The 14,390-nt window shown below is 32.1% G+C and overlaps 3 protein-coding genes across 4 annotated transcripts; all 3 read left to right on the top strand.

Annotated features, from left to right (window-relative positions):
* The first annotated feature begins 3,478 nt into the window (after positions 1–3,478).
* On the top strand, positions 3,479–7,866 carry LOC102613042 (uncharacterized). Of its 2 annotated transcripts, XM_025093051.2 has the most exons (6): positions 3,479–3,736; positions 4,258–4,588; positions 4,975–5,115; positions 5,222–5,669; positions 6,059–6,357; positions 6,959–7,866. In XM_025093051.2, the coding sequence occupies exons 2-6, from the start codon at positions 4,286–4,288 to the stop codon at positions 7,301–7,303; spliced, it is 1,536 nt and encodes a 511-aa protein (XP_024948819.2). In that variant the 5' UTR covers positions 3,479–3,736; positions 4,258–4,285; the 3' UTR covers positions 7,304–7,866. The 2 variants fall into 2 exon arrangements, with proteins under 2 accessions (XP_024948819.2, XP_006492363.2); XM_006492300.4 differs by lacking the exon at positions 4,975–5,115 and having other exon boundaries at positions 3,493–3,736.
* Positions 7,867–8,053: 187 nt separating this feature from the next.
* Positions 8,054–8,650, top strand: LOC107174355 (3'-5' exonuclease). Its single transcript, XM_015525179.2, has one exon. It carries the CDS (start codon positions 8,054–8,056, stop codon positions 8,648–8,650), a length of 597 nt encoding a protein of 198 aa, XP_015380665.2.
* A 2,906-nt stretch (positions 8,651–11,556) lies between these two features.
* On the top strand, positions 11,557–13,979 carry LOC102613720 (uncharacterized). Its single transcript, XM_015525170.3, has 3 exons — positions 11,557–12,450; positions 13,236–13,380; positions 13,702–13,979. The coding sequence occupies exons 1-3, from the start codon at positions 11,895–11,897 to the stop codon at positions 13,763–13,765; spliced, it is 765 nt and encodes a 254-aa protein (XP_015380656.2). The 5' UTR covers positions 11,557–11,894; the 3' UTR covers positions 13,766–13,979.
* The last annotated feature ends 411 nt before the right edge of the window (positions 13,980–14,390 follow it).

A 14,390-nucleotide genomic window follows, 5' to 3' on the forward strand; every position in this document is an offset into this window, starting at 1 on the left:
GCTTTCAAAAATAACATTAAACTTTAATTAGACAAAAATAGTTTATATATTTTATTTAATTAAACAAAAAATCTTATTGATGAATTGAAAACAAAAGAAATTTGTATTTGAAACAATTGGAATAAGTTTTATTGAATTTTTTTTACCATAAATTTATATTTGTTCAAAAACATTTATATTTTTTTTTCAAGTTCTATCACAGTATTTGCTTACTATGCATTAATTAAGCAATTTTTTTTTCTTGATGTCAATTAGGTCAAAACAAAATAAAAAGATATTCTTCTATTACTAGATATATATGATATATCAATAAATTGGATTTAATTTTCAACTTATACACACTTCATGTAGTTTTAAACTTTATTTCTTAATTATAGTTAAAGATTATTTGGGGTTGTTTTTTAGGAGGTTTAGAATGATATAAAATCACCTTATCTTACAAATAGTTTTAAAAACATGAAAATAATAATTTAGAATAAGTTTTATTTTCAATAAAATTTCACACATAACTTCACATGTGCTAGACAAACCCAAAACTATCATTATTCAGTTTATAAATAAAAACAATAAATTTATAAGGTATTTATTATAATGAATTTTGATTTTACATTTGTAATTTTTTTTCAATTACTCTTGTATTAATTTACTTATTTTGCCATCCATCTACATAATTCATGTTTTATTTTACATTTAATGTTGATTTACGAGTTTTATGTTACATCTATAAGTTTTATTTTATTTACTAATAATATACCAATTTGCCACACATTCGTTAATTAACTTATTTTACCTTTTATTTACAAGTCTTATATTTCTTTTACATAATTTATGCTTTATTTTATTTAATGTTGATGTACAAGTTTTATATTGCATTTGTAAATTTTTTGTTTCGTTTATCAATAATACAATTTACCACTCCTTATATTCATTTACTTATTTTACATTTAATTTACAATTCTTATGTTTTATACACATAATTTATGTTTTGTATTACACTTAATATTGGTTTAAAAGTTTTTACATTTGTAAGATTTTGTTTTGTTTACCAATAATAAACTAATTTATCATTCCTATGTTATTTAATTGTTTTATTATCTATTTACAAGTTTTGTAATATCTTTTGTTTTATTTATATAATTCATTCTTAATTAGGATAAAATCACAGCATCATAGACCTTTTTTTTATCATTTAGTTATAAGTTATCATAAATTTAACTAGACAAACTCTATAGATTAATGATGGATGAAAATTAATGTAATTAATTAATTATATTTTTAAGTATATGTAAAGTTAAATTAATTTTTAGTCTCTACCTCACTAAAATTCGATCATGAATAACCACACGAAAAAAAATAAAAATTATTCAACCAAATCACAAATTCGCATAGCTGCAAAGAAAACTTAGCTAGTGTATGTATGGGTATACAATTCCATAATCCAGAATATATGACGAATTTCAAAATCAACAGGAATCCCATTTGTTGTTGAATTATCCAAAAAGTCTCCTTTCCATTTAATAGCCTCAGTACAGATTGCAAGAAAAAATATTATTCAATAGCTTATATTTAAATAAAAATAATTTTAAGGATCTTTGACACAGACTCGAAAGTGTATCACTCCAAAATATAAGAGTGTTTAGTTATAATATAACTTGATGAGTCCGGGATCGAACCACAGGAAATTTTAAATCTAATTGTCAATTTATTAAACAAAGAAAATTAATTGTGGGGAAAAGAAATTATTTGAAATCAATTTAAAATTTGGCTAAGGTTATGAGATCCACTCTCAGTATTTAAACTATAATTTTAATATTCTCTCGTTTATATTTTGTCTCACTTTTACCAGTTAATTATTATATTATTTAATTCTATGTGTATAAATAAATATAGAAATAAGTACCTAATGATGTGCCACACTATATTAATGTGTCGACATTATGTCAAAATACTATACAGATCAAAAAATTATTATGACATAAAAATAACTAGAAAAGAATAAAATAAACTTTAAAACTCATTTGATAAAATAATAAATTTAATAATTTGAAACATTGAGCTTCAATTTTTACCTCAGCTTAGTAAAATTAGTCACTTATATTAAGAGAAAACACAACACTTCCTTTAATTGATAAACTTTTGAAATATGTTATAAAGAAAAATGATATAGACGAAAACAAGAAAATAAAAGAAACAAATAAAGAAAGAAATTCTTCAACTACACCCTTGGCTAACACTCTCTCTCATAACTCAGCTCCCTAGCTTCTCGTCTCTTCTTCAACTCATTTGCCTCCTTTTTATAGGCAACAAATGCTTTAACTTAATTTATTTATTATTTTATTATTAGTATTTATATTATCATCTTTTTTAAATGTGTGATGGTCAAGTGGCCATCATGAGAAAATAAATTGTTTGGTTTTTGTTCTTTTGTTTTTATTTTTTATTTTTTATTCATTTTTCATTTTATTTATTTATTTACATCTTCTCAATAATGCTTTCAAATTGCTCCAGCAGTCATTCTTTGTTCCCGCTTTCAATTCCAATTCATTCCTGAAAAATATTTATAAGATAAAAATTAACATATTGCTAATTAATTTAACACAAAAATTTATTTGGGAGCATTCATATAATCTATAAGTTAAGCACGCATTAATCAACACTTTAAGTGAAAAATTAATAATTTATCCTTATTACACGTACACTTTTTAGTGTTAATCAACCTCAATAATTGAGTTTCAACTAAGTTTTAATTGTTATAATATTCATTTATTAGATTATATAATTTTAATTTCATTAGTTGTGAAATTCATTATCTAATAAATAAATAACAAATAATAATAGTTGGGGATTCAAATTAAGACTCAATTATTTGGAATCTTCGAATCCTAATATTATTGTTAAATCAAGTACATATATTAAATATTAATGTTAATAAAATTGTGTTACGGTATTTTAATTTAAAATTTTGACTAAAATTGTTAACACTAATGTTTAGTCAAGAAATCCAATGATGAATGAATAACATTATGAAATGTTACTTTTGAGTTTCAATATGAATACATGAAAACAATAACTCAAAATTTATATTAAAATTTTAAACAAAAATTAAATTAAAAAACCCCCACCATAAAATAATAGAAAAATAATTTACGCGCAATCCCCAACAATTCCTGAAGTATAAAGATGTCTTGGTTTTGATTCTGATCCATGGAATTTCTATTAAATTTTTGTCAATCAAATATTAAATTAATCTAATTATTTTGCACATAATATATTTTAAAATTATTAAAGCTCTACAATATAAAGTTCTAATGACATATAAATTGATTATATAATTTGACGAAATTTTACTTCTCCAAGATACGAGTCCTTGGATACTCTATTTCCCTGCGGGACCTGCTCAGCTGCTCTAACTAAAATACGGGAGTTCTTCTCAAAAAAAAAAAACTAAAAACTAAAATACGGGAGTTCGGGACGAGTTCCTAGAAAAGGCACGTGCTCACCGGTGCACGAAAGTCGAAACGGACTGGAGTAGTTGCTTTGGCAGAATGCAGCGATAAAAATGAGAATTTGGAAAAATATAGGGAAAAAAATGAAAATTCTTGGAGAAAGAAGGCACTAAAATAAATAACAGAAAGAAATAATAAAACTAAACCAACCAACCGACTACCGAGAATCCACCAGCCCTAGTTTCTGTTCAGTCTCCTCTGCTCCCCGCTGCCTGTTCGGCCATCTTCAGGTATGAAATTCTTTTTTTACTTCTTCTCCGTTTGTTTACGAATCCCTACTTACTCTGATTTGAATTTTTATTTGCTGTTGGTTGGATTTAAATTTAGTCATTGTCGAACATGTAAGCTAACGACTTCATTTTTTGAAATTAGTCTCACTTTTGAGTTTGATGGCATAATTATGATATTTCGCCCCAAAGTTCTTCGCTTTTACTGTCAGTTTTCTTTTGCAGTTACGCAGACAAACTTAGATTAACCGGATATGTTTTTTACTCGTCAACCTGCAAGTCAAGAGTTCGTCAATTTGCATTTATTTATTTATTTAATTTTTAAAAAAAATTATTGACTAAGGACAAATTTTCTGCGGAGGTCTGCATTTAAAACCGTTTCTAGGAGCAAGTTTAGCTCGATGTTTTAAGGATTTACACAAAATTTTAACCATGATTTCATATGCCTTTTGGTTGAACTTTGTTTGTACTTTTGTTTCCTTCTTCAATTTCACTCATTGTAGTGATTTATGTTGGTACTGCAGGTCTAATTTATAGTTAACTTTCTTTCACATGGCAAAAAGACCAGATCCAGATGACGATGATGATTTTAGCGAACTCTACAAGGAATACACGGGCCCACCAGGAAGCATGGTTGCCACGTCGCAAGAAAAGGCAAAAGCAAACAAGCGTTCATTAGCAGGTTCTGACGAGGAAGAGGAACCGCGCGACCCCAATGCTGTCCCGACCGATTTCACTAGCAGAGAAGCTAAGGTTTGGGAGGCAAAATCAAAAGCTACTGAAAGGAATTGGAAGAAGAGGAAAGAAGAAGAAATGATTTGCAAAATATGTGGAGAATCAGGTCACTTTACTCAGGTATTGTTCCTTTTTTTTCCTGCAAATATAGTGTTATATGTTAGAAAATGTTATGAATTGCCTTCACACGAAGCTATGAGCGTAGATACATTCATGTATGAGTAATTGATTCAGTAACTAGTCAATGGTTATCGTTTTGCTGCATGATACGCTACCGTAATTTCTAGGCTCTTACGATTTGCACAATACTAGGTCTACAGGCCTATTGACCTGAGTTTAGAATTTGAGATTGGTGCCTGACCAGCTGTTTAATTACTTCATTTTAATGAGCCTGTTTTGATATAAGGATGCCATTGAGGTCCTGCGTGTATTAGTTTCTTTCTGTACTAATCTGATTTAAGACTTATTTGATTTTAATCTAATAATCATTTGTGGACATTGATAAGATCCTTCCATACGGCCCCTCTCCTCTCCACTGCATCACAATCTCAATATCAAACCCCATATATCAAATAACGACAGTGGCACACATGTGCAAACCAACATTTGCAGTCTCAAGGAGGTTGGTGAGGGGTCAGAGGGAAGAGGTTTTCATTCTTTTAACCACGATATTTTTCTAAGATATTATTTTATTTATTTATTTATTTATTTTTAATGGGATTATGCATTCCTTGCTACCTGGTACTTATATAGGGGTGCCCCTCGACTCTCGGAGCAAATCGCAAGTCTCAAGATTTTTTTGAAAGGGTAGCTGCACGAGATAAGCATGTGAGAGCACTTTTTACAGAGAAAGTGATACAGAGAATTGAAAAGGATATCAGTTGCAAAATCAAAATGGATGAGAAATTTATTATAGTCAGTGGAAAGGATAGGTTAATTCTGTCAAAAGGTGTGGATGCAGTGCACAAAATTATTAAGGAGGAGGGTGATCAGAGGGGTACATCTAGTTCTCACAAGAGTAAATCTAGGTCGCCAGAGCAAAGTCCTGTTGGTACACAGTTACGACGCTCTGAATCCCAAAGGTCTCATCCGGTTTCACATAATGCATCACATTTTCACCAGCGTATTTGTAGGCAGGATAAGGTAGTGGAAGACCGTGTCCGTGAAGATGTCCAGAAATTTTCAAGGGGTTCTCCACAAGGTAGGGACAGCATAGGATATCTTTACGGCATCCATAGAAAGCCGGTAATTCCATGCTCGTAGCTTGTTAGGTCCCTAGCGTGATTTATGTGACTTCTAAATATTGTTTACCTAATGTAAATTCTTAATGATTCTGCTTGTTGCTTATCATTTGTTTGCAGCAAGAGGTAAGTTCTTATGTTCAAGCATTATGTGTACGAATCTGAAGTTACTTACGTGAGTGGGTCTGAATTGATCGGAATGTCCCCAAAACGAAATTATTTACTGAAAGCATATCTGGATTGCTACGGATGGTTCACTATGTGAATATAAGATAGTATGTCTAGTTAAAGATACCAACTATGTTAGCATCTCGAATCAAGTGCTTAACGTACTCTTCATTTCATGAAGCTTATGGTAGTGATGGAGCTAGAGGTCGTTCAAGCCATTCTAAATCTCCTGGCCGTCCCCCTTATGCTAGCAATTTGCATAATTCGTATGATGGTCATAATCAGAGCATGGGTGGTTACAGAAATGATGGATGGGATATTGAGAGACGGGGATCAGATATGCAATCAGGCCATCAGTTTGAATACCCTGCATTTCCTAAGACATTGGATGAGTTAGAATTGGATTATACGAGGGAAGCTATGGAACTTGGAAGGATTCGTGATAAGGAAGAAGATGAAGAGAACTACAAGCATCGTGAGGTATGTGTTTTTGTTGCAGTGCATGCTTCTTCTGGTTACTGTCTTGAACAATTTTGCACTTTTTTTTTTATTATTATTATATGTATTCTGGAGTTGTTGGATAATTTTGCGCTAAAATTCATTCATGGTTAAAGGATTCCATTTGACAAAGCCAAGCAAATTTCTAGTTATATGTGTTTATTTTATTTAATTTTTCTCTTCGGGTTAAGTTATAGCCCATTTAGGTACCATTCAAAGAATGGACTCTCAGTAGGTAGTGAGTTACATCTTGAATATTTTTGTTTTCTAACCTACAAGTATTAGTTGATGTTGGTCATCCAACTCTGTCCACACTCCCATTCCACTTGATTGTTTATTTGTACATTTTTCTTATATCTTTCAGAGTTGAATCCAAGTTAGACGTAGCCAACAATCTGATTTATCGAGAATGAATGATTGTAATTAAATATTGTATTTCTCATCCAAAGAAACATTCTTTATTACTAAGAACTGAAGGTTATTTGGTCTTCTGCATTTATGAAATAAAAACCATAATCCCTCTGGCTGTTTACTATGCTGTTTAGGAATTCAAATATCTTACTTTTGCTGTTTTGGGTTTCAGACTATCAGGGAGATGAGAGAGAGTTACATGAAGAAACTGACTCAGGTAAGGGCCATGCATGCAAAACAGTGGGAGGAGTTTCTTCAACTTGATGGCCAAAGGCATCAGCATCAAGCTCGAGAGCAAATGTCTGCCTCAGGTTTTGGTGGTTACAAACAGCATAACTATTCCAGCTACGATGGTTCTTCAACAAATTCTGAATATGCTGGAACTAGTTATCCTATGGATTCAAGAGGCAGGTACCCAAACCCCATGGAAACTTATCCTTCGAGGGCTCATGACACCCACGGTGGGTTTCAGCGTCAGAGACGTGAGGAATTTGGGAAGGCTTACAATCGATACTAAATTGGCATACAGGAGTTGAGGTGGTGAGTTGTATCATCCTTCAATCGAGTAGAAGAAAATTTTAGTCAATGCCATCTATGTGTCGTATTCGCCACTCATTCTTGACTGCCCATCATCTTATCTTCAATCGTGGTTCGGGTAGGAGTAATGCACAGGGAGCCTCATATCTACGCAAGTAACTGAAGTATATTGTTGAGAAGGGAACAGTGACACATTGACTATGCTGTAGCGGTTTGTTCCCACCGACTTTGGTGGTTCAGAATTGTTCAGAACTTTTGTTGTAAGGATTTTAGATACTGCTTTGGCTAGGGTTAGTAGCATTAAGAAATTATCAACTCCCAATAGAGATGATAATTTGCTTGTACTCAACGATTTCATCTGGTTCAAGTAGAAGTTCTTTTTCCTTCTTGAAAAATTTGTGAGCTCATTCCGTCTGTTTCCTTATTCCATGCGCCAACTGTGGAGCATTAGGGAATAATTCGGTTTGTATTAACTGAAGCTTTGTCAACGAAAGACCATTGGAAACATGGTTACAAAATAATGGTAAAAACATTATACAAATATTCCATGCTGTTGAAATCCCCAATGGAAATGTTTCGTCTTCATACATGATTGTTTTAGAATTGTTAATTGAACCAAAAGCTTTTCAGTTTTCTTAGATTAATAAATGTAACCTTTCGGCCCTCGAATTCTTCAAAATATAAATGATTGATGAGTCAAAACAGGGATCCCTAAAAACAAGTTTCGAAAATGGCCTACGCACAGTCGATTTCTTTCTGTGGCAAAATCATAGAAACAACAGTCACATCCACAACTTCTGTAGTAGAAAATTGGTTGCTCAAAATTCGATCATTGCACAGCGCACAAATACTCATTGTAGGATTGAATTGTAAGTGGAAGCCGCATCCTATACCATCACTCAGCGGCAAAATTGCCACCTTGCAACTCTGCGTTGATACCAAGTGTCTCATTCTACAACTACTTTATATGGACTGCATTCCCTTGTCTATTAAGAACTTTCTGAGCGATCCTAACGTCGTTTTTGTGGGAATTGAGGTTGAAGAGATTATGTCGAAGCTTAAAAACGAGTATGGACTCTGCATTAAGAAGAAGATCGACGTTCGCACTCTAGCAAAATTGCATTTTCCGATTAGTTGCCTTGGAAAACCCGGCTTAAAGGTCCTTGCTTATCAGTTGCTGCGGCTGCGTCCGTGGAAACCAAAGAAGGTTTGCATGAATAATTTGGAATCTGGGTTTCTTGATACAGAGCTTATTAAATTTGCATGTATTGATGCGTATGTTTCTTGTGCAATTGGCACAAAGCTGCTTCTCGAAGAGACACAATGAACTTATCACTGTCCCATTGCTATATATATTTACTGTCCAGAAATTTTGTAACAAGTAAACAGTAGCAAATTGTGCCTTTATAATTTGTTGTCATTTCTAGTCACCTTCTATGCATGGATACAACGCAAATTGTTTGAATTCAAGATTTGCGGTACGAAGCTACAAAGGGAGCTTATTAAGTTATCATCTTATTACATTTCTAATAAACTTGTTCTGCCATAAGATTCTTGGGGGGCTCTACTTGTTTTTGTGGTATCCAAATTGTCTCAAGTGCTTGAATTGTAACAAGTAAGAACTTGTTATGGCCATATGGTACTTTAATTATGTTCTCATAATTTCTTTCTATTAACAATTCCATCAGTTTGTTTCTGTTGCAATCTAGTGAGCTTTCAGGTATAGTTAGATAGGGCGTATTATTATTATAATTACTTCAATAATTTATTATGTATACCATAATGTATGTATATAATAAGAAAATAAAAATGCGGTTACTAGCTTGCAAAATGTAATACATGTACTCCTACATTTGAACCCCCGTCGTTGCCTTGGATTCTCTTTGTTCTATTTATGCTCTCAATTCTTTGGCAGCTACATGCTGTCCGAAGTCTTAATAAACTTTTTATCTCTTTACCCTCACCGATTTGAGTATCCATTTTCAACTGATTCCAAATTCCAAAGTCTGCTAATCCTAACATTTTCAAGAACAACAAGCACCGGTACCGCAATTCACTCCAAATTACGTATTTTCAAATAGTTAAGGTGTGATAGTATAAATCTTTACCTTATTCAATCCTAGGAAACTGTAAAGCAATCTCTCTTTGTTTGATTGATCAATGTGTGATATTCCAAATCCTTGTTACTAATGGAATCAAAGTGATCTCTGCATTGATCAGAAGATCCTTTTAGTTTGACTAGAATCCGTTACTTGAACAAGCGAATACTAATATAATAGAAAGGACTATCTTTTTTTGTGTACTTGTGTATATTTTCTCCAGTTTCATTGCTACGGCAGACTTTACACAATTGATTGGGTCATAGACCCTTTAACACAATATAAGTTGTTGAAAGGTTCTGTTTTTACTTGGTTTTGACCTCTATTTTAATATATTAAAAAAAGATAAATTACATACGCACAACTTTTATTTTGTCACATGTATATTTAACCACTATAAAATTTTAAGATATCTTTTACACCACTTTTGTTTTTTAACTTATATCAATAGACCAATTTGATACTAAAAATAATTATTTTACCCCTAAATGAATTAAAAGATTATTTCGTTCTATAAAATTTTGAAAAACAAAAAATTATAATTACATAAATACCCATAAATTTAATAAAATAAATAAGTCTCAAAATCTAAGATGATCATTTTTAAATGAAATTATAATTATAGAAAATTAACATCTTGTAATTGTAATTTTTTGTAATTATATATTTTTTTTGTAATTAAATTAAGTATAGGAAAGCTTACAAAATTAACATGAAGAGAAAAACTCCCTATAATTATTGCAAACTTCCCTATAATTAATATTAAGAAACTTCCCTATACAAATTAAATGCAATTATAATTATAAAAAAATTAACATGATAATTTTTAAATAAAATTGTAACTATAAAAATTATCATATTGGATCTAGATTTACTTATTTTATTAAATTTAGGAGTATTATTGTAATTATAATTTTTTATTTTTAAAAATTTTATAGAATAAAATGATCTTTTAATTCATTTATGAGTAAATTAATCATTTTTTAGTGTCAAAGTAATTTATTGATATAAGCTTATAAATAAAAACAGTACAAAGAATATATTAAAATTTTGTGAAGATTAAATATACTTACGATAAAAGAAAAATGGATGAGATGTAACGTATTATCCACAAATGAGAAAAATACCGAATAACGTAAATATTGTTTACGTAAGAAATCAATATAATAATATTAAATTAAATACCGAATAAGCCTGCAACTCTACTAATTATTTAAATATAAATTTGGTACTTAATGGGCTTTTGTATGGTACTGTGTGATCGGAAAATACTATATTAAGGGGCGGGCATCTCTCTCCGCCTAGACGGAGAAAAGCCAGCTGGCCATTTTGGGCTAAACTCTATTTTCTTTTCTTTTTAAATAATTATTTTTGTGCTATTGTTTGTTCCTCCTGAAAAGAAATAAATATCATTTATCGTGCTTTTAATTTAGAAATTTGACCCAAATTTGAAAACTTGTCAGATAGTAAAGCATATGGAGCCCTTGACACGTAACTCTAACAACCGGCTAGTACCGGTAGCCGTCCCAGGAAGAGCTGACACGTTCAACAGCTAAAATCTAAAATAATATTTCCAGGTTCCAACGAACATCGGCGACGCTGAAAAAAAAAAAAAATCTATAATATTACCGTTCGTTTTCCATTTTTATTTATTTACTATATATAATTTATTGGAAAAACAATCAATTCAGGTGTCTAGCTTGAATTTGAGGATAAATATCTTCATTTAATCAGATGCCAAACATAAACATATGATCTCGCACTCACCGTCGTCGCTATCCATCGATTTTACGGGCTTCTTTGCTTCACCCAAAGGCACGTTCAATTTCCTTGTTTTAAAATACTGCTTTTTTTTTTTTTTTTCATAGCAGCATTATTGATTCTGACTTCTATCTTGTCACCCGTTAACTTAGGAAAAGAAAGTTCAAGGAATGTTTTAAATTAATATCATTTTTTTTTTAATTTTTTTGTTTCTGGTTTTTTTTGTTTGTTTGTTTGTTTGTTTGTTTTCCGGTTGTTTCGTATTTGGTGATTTCTTTGTATAGGAAAATTGCTGTTGTGTGTGTGTTAAAGGAACAGAGATACAGCATTTCTCATTTGGTGTTATTTTGTGCTGCAATTTATCGAAGTGCAGGATTTGGTTCATTGCTTGAAGTTTGGAGGTCGGTGTGAACAAAGGTTCAAACTGTTTTGGGTGTTTGGTCCTCGACTGTTGAAATTTCGAGGACATGGGATAAAATTGACATAGAGACAGAAATACTTGTATCGATTATGAAGGATAATGCTGCCAAAAATCTTTTTAGGTTCCTCGGATATTGATCTTGTTCACGTGTTTTCGTAATTTGTTCAATTCAAAACAGGCAAAGGTTATCTTCATTTAGCTTGAATCCCTTGTTTATTATCTTGGAGTAGATTGTTTGTATATCTATCAGAGTTAAAGTTGGGGGAGAGATATTATACAGACTTTTCTGAATGGATCATTTGGATTTAAGAGACAAGGAGTTTGAAGTAGATCTTGAAAGTGGTGGGACTACCAGTGAGGAGGATGGAACCAGGGATCTGGTTTCGGCAAATAGACAAACAAATAGAATATTCAATTGGGTTTGGACTGGTCATTTTGGCACTGATAGTCCAGTCAACGGTAACTGTGACACGAACTTCTGCAGCAATTTAACAAAATTTGGGGAAACTGTGAATGAGAATATGCAGTCATTGTTAGAAAAGAATTTGGAAGGTGATTGCAAAGAAAGTGTTGCCCCGTTGGAGAAGAAGAGTGTGGAAGGGAAGTATAAAAAACCCAACTCTAGGAAAGCTCCCAAGCCACCCCGTCCTCCTAAAGGTCCATCATTGGATGCTGCTGACCATGAGTTGGTAAGGGAAATTGCTGAGCTTGCCATGAGAAAGCGTGCCAGGATTGAAAGAATTAAAGCGTTGAAGAAGATCAAAAATACTAAGGGATCCAATTCATGCAGTAGTCTATCCGCCATGATCATCACACTTATCTTTTGTCTCATTGTTATCTTTCAAGGTGCTATAGCATGAGTCTGATCGGTTTTCATCCAATCTATTGTTATCCTTTTTTTATAATTCACGTGTCTGGAAAGACTGAGTCCTGTTTCCTTGTAATCTATATTTGATTCTTAGGCAGAACTTCAGAAATAGGTCCCTAAGCCATTGTCATTTTTTAATTTGCATTAGTGTGCCTAAAATCTGCTATGACGTGTAAATTGTAATTTAGAGTGTAATTTAACTTTTTAAATTATCATTGTTTCAGAATTCTAAAATTTCATTCTACCTTCAATTTTCTAGTCTTTGTGAGTTTTCATAAATGATCTGAACATCCATTCCTGTGGTACCATTCCATTTTGTAATTTCTCCAGCTACAAACCTTTATTGTTTCAGAATGCAAATTTCTTGTTTCAACTGGTTACCTCATTAATAACTTTCTCAGGTTGCATCAGTTGATTTTTATGACTACTTGATTGTTGAACAGCCTAACTGGAAACAATATTTAGCTTATTTTAGTATGCATTATATTTTTCTCATTTGTGGATAATACTCTTTTGGTCCAATTATGCCTTCCAGGGTACGGAACTTCATTGTTTCTGCCATGCTTCCTGGACTTTACAGGCTAATCTAACTTCCATAGTGTGGTAGAAAATGAAGTTGGGGTTGTCTTTCCATGATAAGTTCTGCTGTCTGTCGGGTTATTCCAGTCTCCTATTTTCCTATCATATATCTGTCTTTGTCTGTGTCTGTGCTCGTGCACTAATTCATTCATGCATCTTTTCATTGTGGAAACTTTGATTGTAGGATTTTGCTTCAGAAACAGTGGCAGTGTGGGTATGCATGGGTCTCCTGCACCAGCAGTCACTGCAAGTGAGAGTCTGATTTCTATTCAGTTTTACAAGAGTTTCTCTGCCCGTGAAAGTGATGGACCTGGCGCTGGCTCTGTTAAGTATGTAGTTTTAATTTTATTTTTATTTTATTATCTTTGGCATGTCTAGTGAAAAATATTATCTTTTTCATGCATCCTATAGTATATTAGAAGAGTAATGCTATGTATCCCAACTGATGTAATACCTAATCTTCAATGATAAGTACTTGCATAACTACCACCTTAATGATGAAATGGTAAATCAAACCTTACTTAATTCATGAAAAATATTGATTAATGTCATAACAATTCTGAAACAAGGATGGAGCATTTTTCATATAGGAATCCAAGACACTGTGCCTCCTCTCAAATGTAATTCTTATGTCTCATTGTGTGACACAGTTTGGCAGAAGAGCGAGTTTCTGGTCTTGATTTTGAGGGAAGGCCTAATAAAGTTGCCAGATGAGATTGCAAAACCACGGAACATCCTTGCCATGTCATGGCTGTTCAATTTGTTGAAGTTTTGATCCCAGTAAACTGATGCCTGTGCAGCACCTGACCTAACCATTCTTATTTCTGTAAATAATGTACATACCATCAATCTGTAGCAGATATTTGTTATTGTTTAGCTTCTACATGGATTTCATTTCCGGGTTTAAATTTGAAATGAGTTTGTTATATGATTGTTGGTCATGGCATTGGATGAATTTTCTTTTTCCTATTCTCTTTTCACTCTAGTGTATGGTATCTCGCTTCGATGCCGAGATTTAGAATGTACAGAGCTAAGGGTTGTAGAAAATCTGATTTGATCTCAAAGACTACCACTTTCCATTGAGCTTTGAAACATTGAATGTTGCCTGCAACAAAAGAATGGTTAACATTATAGGCTTTTTAGCACAGGTGTGCAACTATTGAATCGTTGAATCTTTGCAAAATCTTTTGTTTTTACTATATTTTTATTGGTGCTGTCAGTCTAATGCTGATGTCGCCCTACCATTAAAGAACCAAAAATGATATTACATTTAAAATCAAGAGAAATTTATATACTTAAGATTACAGGATAAAATATTGCCACAACTCATTCATCAAAG

Source organism: Citrus sinensis, chromosome 3 (genome assembly GCF_022201045.2).
Source record: "Citrus sinensis cultivar Valencia sweet orange chromosome 3, DVS_A1.0, whole genome shotgun sequence".
Lineage (NCBI taxonomy): Eukaryota > Viridiplantae > Streptophyta > Magnoliopsida > Sapindales > Rutaceae > Citrus > Citrus sinensis.

Excerpts from the sequence above, each read along its gene's own strand:
- LOC102613720 (XM_015525170.3), top strand. The coding sequence starts at position 11,895 with ATGGATCATTTGGATTTAAGAGACAAGGAGTTTGAAGTAGATCTTGAA. Across the intron at positions 12,451-13,235 it reads TCTCATTGTTATCTTTCAAG|GATTTTGCTTCAGAAACAGT; the intron begins GTGCTATAGCAT and ends CTTTGATTGTAG. Across the intron at positions 13,381-13,701 it reads CCTGGCGCTGGCTCTGTTAA|TTTGGCAGAAGAGCGAGTTT; the intron begins GTATGTAGTTTT and ends TGTGTGACACAG.
- LOC102613042 (XM_025093051.2), top strand. The coding sequence starts at position 4,286 with ATGGCAAAAAGACCAGATCCAGATGACGATGATGATTTTAGCGAACTC. Across the intron at positions 4,589-4,974 it reads AATCAGGTCACTTTACTCAG|ATCCTTCCATACGGCCCCTC; the intron begins GTATTGTTCCTT and ends GACATTGATAAG. Across the intron at positions 5,670-6,058 it reads TTCAAGGGGTTCTCCACAAG|CTTATGGTAGTGATGGAGCT; the intron begins GTAGGGACAGCA and ends CATTTCATGAAG.
- LOC107174355 (XM_015525179.2), top strand. The coding sequence starts at position 8,054 with ATGGCCTACGCACAGTCGATTTCTTTCTGTGGCAAAATCATAGAAACA.